Genomic DNA, 17,900 nt, shown 5'->3' on the forward strand with positions numbered 1-17,900 from the left:
ATACAATATATTTCTCATAACAACTCTATCTGCTTATAAACAGAGCTGTGCACATTTTGTAATAAAGAACTAAATCCAAATTTAACATCAAAAGGTGGCTCAAGTTTTGCCATTTGAATAAAGTAGTTGTAACAAACCTGTGTAATCTCTTTCTGATACCCACAAGGAAAAATTATTCAGAGCACTGAAGCACCACCTTTGACCACCAGAAATCTACCTCAGCTCCACACCACACTGCCCTGAATCTGAGATTTCATGAGAAACTGTGTGTTTTCAAGCTTATTTTCACATGCTAATAGCTACACCAACCTTTCCTAATCTGTTGCCCTCCAGATGTTTTAACCACAACTCCAATTGTGCTGACTATGGTTGATGAGAATTATAGAAAAGAAGAAAATCTCGAGGGCAGACTTGCTATAAAAAAAAACAAAAGAAGTAACACCCACCCACACCTGTTAATATTTCCAGTGGAAATATATAGCTATACCATTGGCAGTTCAATTCTATACAAAGTTTAAAAAGGTAAAGGTAAAGGGACCCCTGACAGTTAAGTCCAGTCGCAGATGACTCTGGGGTTGTGGTGCTCATCTCGCTTTACAGGCCGAGGGAGCCGGCGTTTGTCCGCAGACAGTTTTTCCTGGTCATGTGGCCAGCATGACTAAGCCACATCTGGCGAAACCAGAGCAGCGCACGGGAACGCCCTTTACCTTCCCGCCAGAGTGGTACCTATTTTTCTACTTTCACTTTTTGGCGTGCTTTCGAACTGCTAGGTTGGCAGGAGCAGGGACCGAGCAACGGGAGCTCACCTCGTCGTGGGGATTCTAACCGCCGACCTTCTGATCGGCAAGCCCAAGAGGCTCAGTGGTTTAGACCACAGTGCCACCCGCATCCCTTATACAAAGTTAGGCTTAGCCAAAATAATTAGAATAGTTAGAATCAGGCTGCAAGATACACTCTTTATAAGCACTACTCTCCATATACTCCACAATATTATTTTTTACTGAAATTGTGACTGGTTTTTTTGCTGTTATTCTCAAAACAGTATTTTCATTTCCTCTCCACTAATGTCCACTTTCATAACCTACAATTTACCAAGGCAGGCTGTTGAAAACCACCTAGAAAATTTATCATATCCACGGCCTAAATTTGTAGCAAGCATCCACACCAGCCCCATGGCTGCCAATACATGCAGAGCTGGCACGCAGAGATTATTTGGCTCACAAATGGTATGATCCCCATGCAGAAAGTCACAGCATGCAGACATCTGACAGCCTTTGCACATGGGCTGTAACGTACAAAGCTGCAAGTATGCTTTATCAAGTACAAGTACTTCCAGAGAGCTTTTCAAAAGTCGTGACAGCTTTGCAGTTCTTGTTTTACATCATTAAGACAGTAAAATCAACATGCTAAGCATTGAAACTGTTTTAAACATTTGCTATCTGCTATGTGTGCTCTTCAGAATTCAAAGGATGACATATCTGGTTTCTTGGTGCTGTTCCATGGCTTGGCAACCTGACACAGTGAACTGACAGTACATTGCAAGTGTAAGATCAATTAGAAATCAATTGTGGAGGGATTCAAGTATTCCAAGTATCCTCTACAGGGGAGGCTTTCACTTCCACTAGCGTTGAGTCATGAACAGCATATTGGCATACCAACACTTCAGCATGTGTTTTGAAGTGTTTAGGACTGGCAGGAATCTGATAAGGTTCCTGGCCAGCAATATCAGTTTAAAACAATTGGTCGGGTTTACACTTTCACATGCTTTCTGGTGGTACTATCCTCACTCGCTCACATTTGGGTTTCACACAAGACAGTAAACATTTTTAAGCAGTAAAGGTAAAGGGACCCCTGACAGTTAAGTCCAGTCACGAACGACTCTGGGGTTGCAGAGCTCATCTCGCTTTACAGGCTGAGGGAGCTGGCGTTTGTCCACTTCCGCAGTTTTTCTGGGTCATGTGGCCAGCATGACTAAGCCACTTCTGGCGAAGCCAGAGCAGCGCACAGAAACACCATCTACCTTCCCGCCGGAGTGGTACCTATTTATCTACTTGTACTGTGTGCTTTTGAACTGCTAGGTTGGCAGGAGCTGGGACCGAACAACGGGAGTTCACCCCATCGTGGGGCCTCGAACCGCCAACCTCCCAATCAGCAAGTCGAAGTGGCACAGTGGTTTAAACCACAGCGCCACCCACGTCCCTGTTTTTAAGCAGTATGGAACAACAAAATCTATAAAGGGATGCCTGCAGATTAAGCGGGCTGTGTTGTTCTTAAGAAGCACTCACTAGTGCTTCTGTAAACTCTTTGACTGTGAGGTTCTGATGTTCAGCTACTGCATCTCAGTCACATCTGTGCCAAGCTGACCTACTAAAAAGAGACATTTCAGAAATCCATCCTCAGTTATAAACTGAGCTTTATGGGGAACAAACCAGACTATTATCTCATTTAGTCATGAGTCAATCACATGGCAGCCCAAGAACCGCATCCCAGGCACGTTCCAGCTGTAACAGGCAATTTTGTAGGCATTTTGAAAGCCCTATTAAAAATTTATCTACTCTAAATGCTTTTTCTTTAAATTTCAAAGATCATGACACTATAGAAACTCTTTGGGCCACCTAGCAAGCCATGGCAAAGTGAAAATTAGTTATATGTACTCAAGCCTCATTGCTCATGCATCTGCCTGGTGAAATTGTGTGTGTGTGTGTGTGAGAGAGAGAGAGAGAGGGGGGGGGAGGGAGGGAATTACAACCCCTGACAGAGTACTGCTCATGTAAGCACATTCTGTCTTTGCCCAAGGCATATTTTTGTGTGTCCCATGTTTTAAAAACGACACAAGCATGTAGGCTGCATTACTACGAACATTTTCCTGGAATTAAGTCCTTCTGAACTCTATGAAGCTTATTATGTAGACATTCATAGGAGTGACCCTCACATACTCTAAAAGTGCCCCCTAACCCCCCCCCCCAGCTATGCACAAAATTGGTGTGGGGGGTGTCACTGCAGTCCAGACTTGGATATATAGGTCAACCCAGGGGTGTGGGTCACATAATACAGCAAGTTACCAATTGTCTGTGACATAGTCATCTCTAAGTTGGCAAAGGCTTCATCTACTCAATTATTGCTTGCTGAGAACCAGGTATTAAAAAGGCACAGAAATAAGCTGGGAACTTTAGCCTTTCCCTTTAAAGAAGATAATTCTTCATTGAACAGGAAGGCAAGAATTAACCACATCCATCTGAAATGGCGGGGGGGGGGGGGGAGAGAGAGAGAGAAAGGACATCACAATATGGAGGTGCAAAGGATCTCCCCATCACTTCTGCACTCTCACTCACACTCTTCCATAACATTTTAATAAAAAGGACTAAAAAGCTGTTAATATTTCAAGAATATTATAGAGGAAGGGTCTATCTGCTACAATCTCAAAGGCACACTTTGTTCACAAATAGAAGTGCTTATTTTATTACAGAAACAGGATGTCAGATCCGCAATAACAAAAACTCAACATGAAACAGAAAGTTTGGTCACTTTCAAATGGACAAATATTCCACAGACAAATGCACAATAAGTACTTTGTATGTGTCCAAAATAAGAACTGCAGGTAGGGGAATAAATTATCTTTTTTCAGCTGGGGTTTTTTATATATATTGCTGCAACAGAACAAATTTTAGAATTGAAAGTCCTTAAACATGCAACTCAAGTTCACTTCAAATATTCTCAGGAAAAAGATGTAACAGAGATTCAACGACATTTGTGGGATTGCTGTTGCTGTTGTTTTAAAAAAGTATAAATCATTCTATGGTGTAAAACTGTACTTCTTGATAGAGGTACAGTGGTACCTCGGGTTACATACGCTTCAGGTTACATACGCTTCAGGTTACAGACTCCGCTAACCCAGAAATAGTGCTTCAGGTTAAGAAGTTTGCTTCAGGATGAGAACAGAAATCGTGCTCCAGCAACGCGGCAGCAGCAGGAGGCCCCATTAGCTAAAGTGGTGCTTCAGGTTAAGAACAGTTTCAGGTTAAGTACGGACCTCCGGAATGAATTTAATACTTAACCCAAGGTACCACTGTATAAAGAGTATTTTCACCAAACAACTGATAAGCTCAAGTGAGACATTTATATTTACCATCATCATGTTTAAGAATCTTCATTGAATTATTACGTTCAGTGGAAGAGAAGCCACCAGAATGGGCAGCTAAAGAAAGAGTGGTGAAGCCTGTATTAAAGAAGGGATTCTTACAAATAGGAATGGAAAAAAATGTTCAAGGAATCAGTCAGAGGCTTTTCCTCCCACATTACGGAAAGGATAAACAGCACTTGGAAACAAACATAATTTTATGTGAGTATTTTTAAAACCAGACAGACACAGGTCATCCTCCACACTCCAAAACAAATAGAAGCTGGAGTACAGTTCTCCTTTTACTAGTTTTCCCCCATAACATGCACCGTTTAAGATGACTGCAGCCAACAGTACTTTTATTTTTAGTCTTCCCCCTTCATGTAAGTCAACGTGTCAATGCCATTGTAATAGCAGTGGCACATTTAGCAGTTGAGAGTAGTCGAACTGTAGAAAGATACAATGCTAACATTTTATCTAAGATTTGAAATATCTTTCAGACCTTGCTATTTCCCACTGTGCAGAGCGAGGTCCAGATCAAACATCACATCAAAGCTTTGTTAAGAAAGGAAGCCAACTAGAATCAGAAATGACGAGTTTGACATCATGCCAAACCATGGTTTGCAAACAGGAACGAACTTATGGCAGGAATGAGTTTATGAAGCTAAGAGGAAGGCAGGCAAAAGAGCACAACCATGGTTTGAGCCAATGCTATTTTAAGTTTAAGAACAGAAGCCGATAGATACAGATTATCTGACTTTGCAAGATATCTTTTTATTGATGTCAATAGTATTTAAAGGGTACCTCTAACATTATAACTAACAGCCACTGTGAGAACAGGATTCAGGATTAGGTGGGCTTAGTTTTCAGGACTTAGTTTTTTAGCAAAACCATACTTACAAGCACAAAGGAAGGTAACAGCTGCAAAAGCTGGGTACACTTAGTTTGTTTTTGCTGGAACTTGCTGTCATCCAATATTTCCACCCTCCCAACCAGAATGTTTTAGAGTTCTTCGTCAGAAGTTATTAGCTTGCAGATTTGATCATAATTCATTATCTAACTTATTGTCTGTGAGCACATTTCAAATGTCATCTTTTAGAAAGCAATAACATCTCTCCTCTCTCTCTCACACACACACACACACGCACACAAAAGACAGCATTCAAACATACAACTGCAGCAGCCAAGAGAGCAAAGCAGTTTTCACCATGACCACATCTGTCTGAAATAGTTTTAAAAGAGCAACTTTCCCAGCTAAAAAAGGAGAAGCATATATTTCTAAACCCACAATTTTAAGAAATAACTTATTTAATATCTTACAGCTCTTTGTGTTTCTCCTCTGCCAAGATCTGGTCATTTGGTTTCAACCCATATCTGAAAATAGAGAGGGGAAGAGAGTTACTGAAATCAGAAATTTACTCAATCCCATTTTCAGTTTTAGAGCCTGGAAGTGAAAATATGACTGACTTCTTTATTATGTACTGGACATGCTAACATAAGTTTATAATAACAATAACCAACAACCAACATTACTAGTATTGTTTATTAACCTGCTTCCACATATGTGATGTACAAAATTTAATAAAACAGCTTTAAAACAGTTGCAAAGCAGCACAAAAAAGTGACAGAATATGATTTTAAGAAAAAACAGAAAATGTACACCTATGGAAGAGAGACCTTCTCATCCATCTGGAAAATCGTATCATGATACTTCTTTTTTTCTTTTCTTTCACAGCAACATCTACATATGCACATTTTTTCTGTCTCTATCTAAGCCTCTACTTTTAAGACAGATAAAAAATATTTAATACATTTGGACTTCTAGTTCATGGATCCATGTCACGTAAAGTGCTCATTTTACAAAATAAAGAAGGGGCTTAGTTTCTTCAGTCTTTCACATACATATTTTTCTTCTTGCCATTGTGTACTATGAATGGGAGCTACTTTTCAAGAAGACAGGCACTACAGTTTGGACGTACAAATTCTAAGAAGGATAAGAAGTCTCTATGCATCCTCCATAACATAATGCCATTTCCCTCCTTCGCATGCAAAGGAAGTACAAACAAAACAAGGAGAAGTAAATAGTCCACAAGGCTTGCAACCAAACTGCACCAGCACAAACCACCCACAAAGATCAATTGTCAAAAAGAAATAAGGTGGCTCCCCTCCCCCATAAAACACATGTCAATACAAATAGCCTCCCCCGCCCCCCCCAAAATGCTGAGCAGCAAGTGGTTGGGGCTCCCTGCAGAAGAGTTCATCAAGAAAAGGAAATTGTCATAAAAATTGTCTCTTTCAAGTTCATCTCTAACCACTCAGCAATGCTGTGTTAGTTTTTCAGCAAGCACTGTTTTCCAGACTATAGCAAGCCAATTTTGCCTAATTAATTGACAATCTCTCTTCCACAGAAAAGTAAGCTCCGTAAGAACAGCCACGAGGTGGTGAACCATCAATGGTTTGAATAGTATGTTTTTTTTATTAACTTCCTTAAATAGTGGCAGTAAAGCCAACTCAGCATCTTTAACCACTGTGAAATTTAAAAAGTTCGAAATTGTGTAGGAGACATCACCCCAAAACTTACTAACAATCTGGCACTCTCACCACATATGAAGATAGGTACCATGGGTAGAGCAAACTCTCCAACAAAGAGGGGATACCGAACCACAAATCTGATGCAAATGCCCTGGTTTCAGTGACTGCTCCTTCAATAGCTGAGATTGGTGGGTGTCCTCCTTTAAGTCAAAGAGTTCTCTGATCTCCTTCAAATATTCTCCCTTCAGTATACTGTATGTTTCTCAAATTTCTCGCAGTCGTCCCTTATCACAATATTGGTCTAGAAAAAGCCTGTAAAAGGCTGACGCTTCACCCATCACCTGACCTAGATGAGTATGGCAAAAAAAATTGAACACAGTGAGGGACCTCAGAGCATCCCATTTTCTAAAAGGTAAGTAGCTGCTAAAGACAGTACTTGCATCTTTTGCAAGCACAAAGCATGTACAAGTTCCAACAGGTTCACTAGCTGCTGAATAGTAAGAGGTTTTTCCTTTGTGCAGTAGCCTACTAGAGTGATTTACGGTAATGACCTGTTTTCTGAACCTGGGTATGTGCCCTTGTATTTGTCTGTAAGTATTCCCTTTGCAGCACTGTGGCATCAGAGTGCAATACATAGCAAACCACATACACCACCAAAAGGGTACAGAGCTCGAAGCTAAATTGAAGGTCAAGTTTCCAGAACAGCAGCCAGCTTTGGCCCAATACTCATCACTCACCCACCCACTCACAAAACTTATTGGAAATTAGGTTTCCAATAAATGGATGTGTGTGCATTTGAAAAACAAGGTGTATATGAATCATTTTAACTGGCTAAGCAATTTTAAGTTTTATGGTAGCCACCTACTTATGAAATACATCCTTCATTTTCCCTGCCTTCCAGTGAAACTGTTTAACTTACTATCCTCTGATCCAAGGCTCACATTCACAAATAAGCAGCTTTTAAACCAGGCCTATCCAACCTATTAGTCATTATATCCTACTGGCTCCATGAACATAGCTTCCAGACTTAAAAAATCAGTTCAGGTCATTAAAAATTAATGGACATTTTCAATGCACATTTTGAGTCTATTTATATCTGAACCAATTCCTTTTTGATGTATAAGGTGCCCCTCAGATCTTAACTACTTTACACTAAAGCAGTCATAACAAACACTTTCTTTTTTCTCATTTCAGAATGATCATGCATGACTGTTAGAAACTTCAAGATTCTAAGCTGGACAATGAGCAAATTATAAGCACGCAGCTGTAGCCAAATGAAATATTATGGTACTTCAGCTCCTTTCCAAGCACTTAAGAGACACTTTGGAAACTAATGATCCTTGACTGAAGTTAGCATTTGGAAGATAAGACTTTTAATGGAGGAAATGGCTTAGATACATAGTACAATTAGAAGCAAGCCACATCATATTCAGCCCATCCCTTGGTAAACATAAAATGTGGATATTAGAAAATAAAGCCTGAGTTATGTCCAACTCAGACGCTATTAATGAAATCCCAACAGGCCCAAAGCCCAAGTCATAATAAGGATAGTTTAGACAGCCAAAAAAGGAGAATTTAACAAAAAAAGAACGTCATATCCATTAACTTAATGCTAACAGGGTTGACGCGGGTGGCGCTGTGGGTAAAAGCCTCAGTGCCTAGGGCTTGCCGATTGAAAGGTCGGCGGTTCGAATCCCCGCGGCGGGGTGCGCTCCCGTTGCTCAGTCCCAGCGCCTGCCAACCTAGCAGTTCGAAAGCACCCTCGGGTGCAAGTAGATAAATAGGGACCGCTTAATAGCGGGAAGGTAAACGGCGTTTCCGTGTGCTGCGCTGGCTCGCCAGATGCAGCTTTGTCACGCTGGCCACGTGACCCGGAAGTGTCTCCGGACAGCGCCAGCCCCCGGCCTCTAGAGTGAGATGGGCGCACAACCCTAGAGTCTGTCAAGACTGGCCCGTACGGGCAGGGGTACCTTTACTTTACCTAACAGGGTTGAAAGTTCTAAACAACTGGTTTTGTCTGTAAATAGCACCCAATAGCAAGTCATGCAATATGTCAGAGATATAATAGCAGCTGCAAAACACACTTCTCTGATTGATTGATTGATTGATTGATTGATTTACCACTTACATGCCAAAGTGACTTCTAAGCAGTTTACAAGTATAAAATCAATTATAAAATATCCACACGTAATTAAAATACACAATAAAGCAATTCCATCAAAAGATTTTTTAAAAAAAATCCATAATTATGATATACAACAAAACAAATCTGTTAAAAAGCAGCCCAGCCCCATCACATTTCAACAAGTTATGAAGCTCAAGTCGTTACAATCCACGCTAGAAACGAATGGTGATGTTGCGAGTAGTTCTGATGTTATCAAGGCAGTCCCACATAATTCATATAATATAGTTCAAGCGTCCGTATGCAACTGAGGTGGCATGGAGCCAGATCACAGGGCAAGCTGCTTAGCATCTAGCAATTTCTGTGTGCAGTGACATGGTTGCTGACCAAGCTGCAGAGTTTGCTCTGGCCGCCATAGGAACATTTATCCAATTGCTGAGTGTAACTTTTCTTTGGGTGTTAGTGTACGGAGTTTCAGCTGAATGATGATAATTTTAACTCAAACAAAGGCAGAAATATATACTGCATGCAGCACAATGATGTAGTCAATACAGTATCTCCTTTTTCTTTCCCATAGCATTTAGCATCAGTTACTTTGTTTTGTGGCATCATTGTGTTATGGCTTTCCTGCCCTTGCCAGGGGCAATTAATGATGCTGCATGAGAAAATGCACAATGGGAGGATGTTACAACATGTGATGAGCAATCTTCCTAGTTATGCTGGAGAACTCAGCACAGAATGACAATTTCTGACAGCACCCCCATTGTATTTTTAGGTTGTGAGTCACCCTGAGAGCTATGGATGGAGGGCAGCCGGTATACAAATTTAACAAATAAATAAAATTTAAATGGAGCCGGTGTAATTCTGCTAATCAAATTTGCCCTGTGACATTCCTGAGGAGATTTCACCCCTCCCATACCCAAGAATCTCCTGATGATCTCCTGATGGTCTCTGCTGACTCTCCAGAGAGGAGGAGGCGTGTCCTGCTATCTACTTATTCTGCCCAGCACCACATCTGTGTGTGTGAGAGAGAGAGAGTCAGTCAGTCAGTGTATCGGGGAGAGAGAGAGAGAGTGTTAGAGATCCTAGAGATAAGGTTGCTGCTAAGTGCAGCTGCAGACTCTCAGTGTAGCATTGATTTATGCTTAGAATATTCAGCTCTGTATATAGTTTTGTATCATAGTTGTAGTTACAGAATAAAAGGAAGATATTTTACAGAGCTGCTCTCCGAGTGGTTTATACTCTGCAAGACTCTGCAAAACTCTGCTGCGCAACGACTGTATTATTGAGACAGTGAATCCGGTGCTCTCAGCTCTAAGCTGTGAGTCCACAGCACTGTGACCTGTTCCTGTGAGAAAGGAGGTCTCTGGCGGTGCTACCCAGCTCGCCTAGCCCAGTCGGGGCTGAAGTGTATGAGTCCAGTTGGTGGCACTGGCTCAAGGGCGATGCTGACAATTCCTGGCACTAAAGGAGTTCCTTCAAGTACAAATATAATATCTTGTAGCCAATGAGCCATCATTTCAGCTGCTTTTAAAAAATAAATAAATGTTTTCCAAAGAGCTGCCTTTTATCAAGTCAGTGGAAGTCTGAAAGAGCTATTGGCTTCACAATTAAAGAGTTCAATGCAAATTACAATACAGCTTCTTGTTACATATATGTCTTACTAGTCACTAGCCCTTCACCCCATTCCTGAGATATTCACGTCCTTTTATTAACCACATTATGTGGCCTAAAATATCAGTATTGCTTTATGTAGTTGCGTTTTATGACATATAATTATTTCTGTATAGCTAAAGTTTTGAAACTGCCCATTCTATCAAGCAGGCTCACTCTTATCATGCATTTGGACAACAAGATTATAAGCTGCAATCAATACTGTATAAGGTTTAAAGAGCTTTTGAACTTAACACCAAAATAATAGGTTTAAATGATTAAAAATGGATTGAGAAAGCAAGGAAAGCCTAAAGCTTGTTAATCATTGCACTGTGGCCAACTATGGTGCATTTATTACATTCAGACAGGCCTTCGTCACTCTGGATTGAAATACAACACAATTCTGAGCCTTAAAATAAATTATGATTGCCCAATGGAACCAGAGGATTAGGAATTCAAGGCAAGAGACACAAAAGGGGTTTAAGCATCTCCATGTGTGGATGCAAATACTACAATCCAATATCACAATTATTTTTTACGAGAGGTGGCAAAAAGAAATAGGAATTATGCCCCTTGTATTCTTTGTACTTTAGTAAAAACTTTATCTTGCCTGCCCTGCTGGCCTCATTGAAAAGCAGAAAAGTCTTGTAATAGTCTCGCAACAGCTGTTCAAATGCTTCATGCGGTGACTGTAAATATATAGAGAGAGAACAGGTTGCAAACTCCCAGCATTAAGCTAGTGTTACCACCCTTTGAAGGCCACATAGAAACACTGGGGATTGGAAGTGAGGAAGAGTCCAAGATTTCCGTGCAATCACCTCACCAACAGGTTGAAAAGGGTGATGACATGAAAAAGAGTAAAATGGAAACTGACCTGTACAAATTTTGAGGATGGACCAGGTCCATTTTAACCTGGTACCCTGTAGGGGTATACAGAAGAGCTTCCTCTTTCCATAAAACATGTTGTAGTTATATCAATGTACAACTGCCTCAGAAATTAGGAAATTAAACTTAGGAACTCTGCCCAAAAGCGTAAAATTTTCTAAATGCCCAAAAGGGGGAAGTTAAAAATAAAGCATTCCAAAACACAAGCCTCAACTAATTATATCACATCTGCTCAAGGAGTATTCATCCTCAGCCACAAAGTCTTATGCCAAAAGCCACACATGAAAGAGTACCAAAAATAGACAGTGCTGCCTTAGTTCTTCTCAAAATGGCAAGTTCTGCTACAATGTAAAAGAGAAGCTATTTTGATTTTTTTTTTAATGGCAAGAAAAATCATCATTTCCAAGCTAGGGCAATGTTAATGTTGAATTTTAAATGTGCTTTTCTTTTAAAAGCTGAAATTAAGGGTAACTACATTGCTGAAAAAAAATTAAGTAGAATATTTTTCTTATGTAAGAACCACTTATCCTTCTTACTACTCCACTAATGTGCCTTGTTACATTAGCAAGGTCACATAGTATAGTTGATTCGTGCATAGTGCTGATAACACCAAGATTGCAGGTTCGAATTCCGCATGGGACAGCTACATATTCCTGCATTGTAGGGGGTTGACCCAGATCAGGCGTCCCCAAACTCAGCCCTCCAGATGTTTTGGGACTACAGTTCCCATCATCCCTGACCACTGGTCCTGTTAGCTAGGGATGATGTGAGTTGTAGTCCCAAAACATCTGGAGGGCTGAGTTTGGGGATGCCTGACGTAGATGATCCTCAGGGTCCCTCCCAACTCTACAATTCTATGGTTCTATAAATGTATAAGAATAACTGGGGAAGTGGGGAAGGAGGGGAAGAACATTGAAAGTTAAGTTGTTAGCCATGGAAAGTGTTGAGTTTGAAAGCATTCCTGTGTCAAAATAATCTTGCTCTGTTATTTTCTTTATTTTAAAAGAGTTGGTCACTGCAAGTTGCTAAGTAGTCCATGAGATCGGATTCCTTACAGAGCCTGTGCTTCAGCTGTGTCTAGCATGAGGCCTGTTCATAATGCGGTTGCTGAATCAGTTTACCTACCTATGGTTTCAAAGCAAGGCATACGAAAACTAAAGTGAAAGGGAGAAACTCATAAGGGGAATGCAAGCTTCTTTTTAATACCCTGCATCTCCAAGGAGAACCTTCACACTTTGAAGACTCTGGTTTTAGAGGAGCTCAAATTTAGCATATACCGTATTTTTCGCCCTATAGGACGCAATTTTCCCCCTCCAAAAATGCAAGGGGAAATGTGTGTGCGTCCTATGGGGCGAATGCAGGCTTTCGCTGAAGCCTGGAGAGCGAGAGGGGTCGGTGCGCACCGACCCCTCTCACTCTCCAGGCTTCACGCAGCTCTCCGCAAGCCGTGGGAGCCCGGTGCTGGGCTCCCACGGCTTGCGGAGAGTTGCCTGCATGCTGAAGCCTGGGCGCGCTGAGCTCGGGCTTCCCCCGCCCCAGCCCCACGCCTGGGGGGGGAATAAATTTTTTTTACTCCCCCCCCCCAAAAAAAAAAAACTAGGCGCGTCCTATGGGCCGGTGCATCCTATAGGGCGAAAAATATGGTAATTCTCGGTTGAGAATGTAAGGTCATATTTTGCTCCCCATCTCATTTTCTATAGCAGGACAGAAGCACTTACAGTATTGCTGAGTGAATAATATAAGACTGGCAAAGCTAGGGTTGGCAGCCAGACAACTGACCAGCCAAGCATTGTTCCAAGAATGTCATTGTGTAGATTGCAGTTTACTTTTAAAATTTTCATTATGGTGTTATTTGTTAAGTGGAGCAGGAGTGGGGCAGATCACCCTAACCCTATCATTCAGGTGCAAGCCTAGCAAGACTAAGAAACCTTCTCCCATGGCAAAAACTGGAACACATGCAGTCATCAGCATCAAAGGCCCAGGGGAATGTCAGATTAGAAACAGATACACCAAAGTTCAAATTCTCCGCCAGCCATAACATTTCATTAGACGGCATTGGGTCAATCATCACAGTGCTGCTCTGGAGATAAATCAAGGGTGGGGAAGGAATCTATGGGTGGTATTCAATTAGGTTTTATTCAGAGTAGACCCGGTGAAATTAATGGACATGACAAGCTGAGAAGGAAAACTCTGGTGCTAAACCTCTGCTGCCTTCTGGGACCTCTGGAGATAGGGGGTTTATTTTTTTTTAATGAATGCCATTGTTTCCCAGATGTTACTTTTATTAATTAGCCAAAGTATCAATCCTGCTCATATGATTCTGTTTGTCTTCATAGCACTAATTCTTGGGGCTGGAGCCACCTAACTAACTTTGCACAAGGGCTTCTACTTACAGAAAAGGGTTTCCCCTTCTACACCACCTAAAATTGGCTTAGGGTGTGTGTGTGTGTGTGTGTGTGTGTGTGTGTGTGTGTGTGTGCCATGACATCCCCCCTAACAGTGTACAGGGAGAGGGGAGGGGGGTTGTTCCATCTGGCAACTTGATATGCTTGCTCAGACGGAACACTGAATTCCACCCTTGATCATTATTTAACCAGATTTTTTTTTCCACAAGTCAAATGTCCAACCCCAAGAATGTCTATCCATCACCTTGCCAACAAAGATCCATATAGTAAAAGCTATGGTTTTCCCAGTAGTGATGTATGGAAGTGAAAGCTGGACCATAAAGAAGGCTGACTGCCGAAGAATTGATGCTTTTGAATTATGATGCTGGAGGAGACTCTTGAGAGTCCCATGGACTGCAAGAAGATCAAATGTATCCATTCTGAAGGAAATTAGCCCTGAGTGCTCACTGGAAGGACAGATCCTGAAGCTGAGGCTCCAATACTTTGGCCACCTCATGAGAAGAGAAGACTCCCTGGAAAAGCCACTGATGCTGGGAAAGATGGAGGGCACAAGGAGAAGGGGACGACAGAGGACGAGATGGTTGGATAGTGTTCGCGAAGCTACCAGCATGAGTTTGACCAAACTGCGGAAGGCAGTGGAAGACAGAAGTGCCTGGCGTGCTCTGGTCCATGGGCATAGGCGCCGACTCCATGGGGCCTGAGGGGGCCTGAGCCCCCTCAAAAATTCGTTTGGGGGGGCTCCGCCCCCCCAATAATCTCGGGCGCCCCTCCAGCAGAGCGCCGCCGCCGAGCATCAGCCTTTGTGGCCTTACGTGCCGCGGCGTCCGCTGCACCTTCGTACCTGTAGAAGCACCCAAGCACCAGAAACAGCGCGAGGAGCCCCATGGTGTCTGCCGCCTCTCCGGGCGCGAGAGGATCCGCAGCGCGAGACAGGGGATCGCATGCACACGAACCAAGACACAGCACGAGCCGGGAGGGGGGATGGGGGCGCGGTGCAAGCGGGCTCTACCCGGGGCAGCAAGCTCGGAGTGGCATCCCTGCTCCCCGCCGCGCCTCCCTCGTCCTGCAAGGCGCCGCGATGCCGAAACCTCCGGCTGCGCAACAGGCGCTCACTTCCGGGGAGGGAGCCCTGCTCTCCCCGCCTCCCTGTTCCGCGGGGCGGGCGGCCCCCGCCGAGGCGCCTCTTGGCGCAGAGACAACGACAAGCACCCCCCGTCCCGCGGAGTTTGCTTGGCCAAGGGGCCAGGGCAGCCGTGCAGGTTGCAGCAACCCTCCTTCCCCAAAAGGGCAGCCCTCTTGCTTTGTTTGCATCTGTCGCTGCGCCTGGGAATGCCGCCGCCTCACCCAAAATGTCAAATGCTTGGAAATTCAGCTCACCTTAAAAAAATTAAAAAGGATTGCCTGCTTCAAGAGCATGGAGGGGAATAACTAACCCGCAAGCAACTGGGGTGGGAAGGGGGAAATGCAGCCTTGCATTATGGAAAGAAAATCTCTTGGCAGGGGACGCAGGAGCAGGCGGGACTTTTCCGACGGGTCTACTATATAGAAAACCAAGGGAGGGGGCAGAAGGAGCTGGGGCCTGGGGGGGGCATGGGCGTAGCCAGGATTTTTGCTGGGGGGGGGGGCAGCCAAAGTGGTTGAGGCCCGCCTCCTCCCCACCTGCTCCCTCGCCAGCCAGCCAGCCAGCCAGCCGCGCGCCCTAGCCGGAGAGCCCCGGCCGTCCCCGTCGCGCAATCAGCTGGATCTCCCTTCAGCAGGCCGTGCTCACAACTCGGCCCAGGGACCCCCCAGCAGCGGATCTCCGGCCCAGCTGAAGAATCCGGCAACAAGCCCCCTCCTCCCCAATCGCTCTGGCTCCGTCGAAATACGCTCCAAAACCCCCCAGATAGGCCGCCGGCTGCCAAGTCTCGTGGCGCCCTGAGCGAGGGTCTCTCCCCAACACCACCACCTCGAACTGCGTTCTCCCGGCTACCCGAGCGAACCAGCGGCAGCTTCCCGGGCGCTCTTCCCGACTCTGCCTCCGAAGAAGAAGAAAAAACTTTAAAACTCACTAATTTTCATCTAAAATTTAGAAAACTTCCCGGGGCAGGACCCCGGTATGGGCCCCCCCCAATATTTTTTATAAGTCGGCGCCCCTGTCCATGGGGTCATGAAGAGTCGGACATGACTAAACGACTAAACAACAACTATCATCCACTATCGTACCTGAAAAGGACAAAATACCCATCACATATTAAATGCACTGCAATACATAAATAGCAAAAAAGAGCAGCTCTTCTGCATTCGGCTTGCGTCTCCACTGTTGTGAGTCACAGCACTTCAAGAGTGGAACCAGACCTTTGGACTCCTCTCATCTGGTTCCTTCAGTTTGCCATTAATACACGGAAATTTAATTATGACTAATGGAACATCCCTACAACCTGTTTTTCCTTTCTCCTTTCCAAAATCAAAAGAAAACCAAGTTATTAGTCATGTACCGTACTTCATTCCCCCCACCCACTCATCAACTCCACAGTTTTTTCTGAATATGTCAGGGTTCCCTCACCCCAAACGTGTCTGATTCAAGAACTTCATTTGAAGATAGAAAATTAAATAAGCAGCCACTTCAAACATATGCGTCCTTAAATTAAGAAGCTATTTACACATGACCTTTGCTTTTTTTAAAGAAGATTGTTAGCCTTGAGGCAGGATTGTTTGTATTTTTCAAATATGCTTTGCATAGCATTTGTCGAGTTTAAGAGCTTAATGAATAATTATAACCCTGCTTGTATGATGGTTAACTAAGCTCAGTTTCTATTTCCAAGTCTAAATAACATCAGAACATCTGCTCACCGGATGGAGCGGGTTGGGGTGGGGGAAATCAGTGTAGAACCACTGCAAGTATCCATTCAAAGAAAAGCAGGTGATCAATCCTCTGCCGCCACTATGCGCCACAGGAGCATGATGTCATTTCCATTCCGCCTAAACTGGCACTCCAGTTTACATCTCATGTTGCTGGCAGCAAAGAAACCATGTTGATATTTGAATTTATTTAGTTTATGAACCACTTCCCATTTTTAAAACTCTGTAGCAATTTAGCAATGAAAGCATCAACAATAAAGACACTTTCAAGTCCAGTACAGATATACACTGTGTGGTAGATAGGGATTAAAAGTTTACAAGGCTTGTTGCAAAAGAAAGGTCTTCAATAGGTGCAACAAAGTAAGAGAGATGCCACCTGCCTGTTATATACTTTGTTGCTGAAGTAAAGCTGCTGTTTCGAGAGCAAACACACTCTAAGTTTCAATGTGCTATGGGTGGGGTTGTGTCCCACGCTACTACAAATGTTCTGTCTGCACAAGCATATCAGCCCTGCCATAAGCTTGGGTCCTGCTTACATTATAAGTATTAACTCTAATCAGGGTACCTAAAATAGGCCACTCTCGCATTAAGCAATAAGCAGCAGCATAATTTCAATTTGTAGTTCTCTATTCCATTAGTCATCCCCCCCAAACTCTCGCCGAAAATCATTATTAGATTTCTATTCCCAAGAGGAAAACACGAGTTGCTTGTTACATAGAAACTAGAAATGTTTCTTTGATTTCCTAAATGCCAATAATTTTGTTTTAAATGTGTTTTGAGTTTGCATGTTTTCTAAAATGCCATAATCACAAATTCTGTTTCTTTTTGGGGGGGGGGGGGAGAGAAATGCAATTTAGAAAAAATGGATTGGGTGCAAACTTAATCATGCTTCAAGAACACTGCTTCCATTATCTGGATGGGGCAGGGACAGGTCAACATTACATAAATCCAAGGCAGTCAACAGTGCACCCACCAGCGAAACCAACCAAGATCTGATTACTCCACCAGATCTCTATGTATAATGACATGTGTGGACCCAAGATCGCAGACAAATCATAGTGGTGAGCTGAAACAGTCTGAAGAGGAGCTTGTTACTATTCCTACCACACTTTTATGAAAATCACAGTACCGTACCTAGAAATCTCAAACGGTTGAATACTTGTATTTAATTATTAATAATAATAATAATAATAATAATAATAATAATAATAATAATAATATCTTTATTGTCATTACCCCCTCTCGGGGACAACGAAATTACTTGACTGCTCCATAAAAACCCTAATTAAAACAATACAGTATAGTACAGCAAGGAAGATTAGATGACTTTCAAAGTCCAGGCTTC

At 43.0% G+C, this 17,900-nt stretch overlaps 1 protein-coding gene across 2 annotated transcripts in view; it reads right to left on the reverse strand.

The window, feature by feature from the left end:
* Positions 1-17,900, reverse strand: part of ADK (adenosine kinase) — a 208,474-nt gene that overhangs the window by 167,724 nt on the left and 22,850 nt on the right. For both annotated transcript variants that reach the window (XM_028729084.2, XM_077930650.1), the window contains exon 3: positions 5,438-5,491. In XM_028729084.2, coding sequence (XP_028584917.2) covers positions 5,438-5,491 — 54 coding nt within the window. The remainder of the gene's footprint in view (positions 1-5,437; positions 5,492-17,900) is intronic.

Source organism: Podarcis muralis, chromosome 6, assembly GCF_964188315.1.
Source record: "Podarcis muralis chromosome 6, rPodMur119.hap1.1, whole genome shotgun sequence".
In the NCBI taxonomy this organism is placed as follows: Eukaryota; Metazoa; Chordata; class Lepidosauria; order Squamata; family Lacertidae; genus Podarcis; species Podarcis muralis.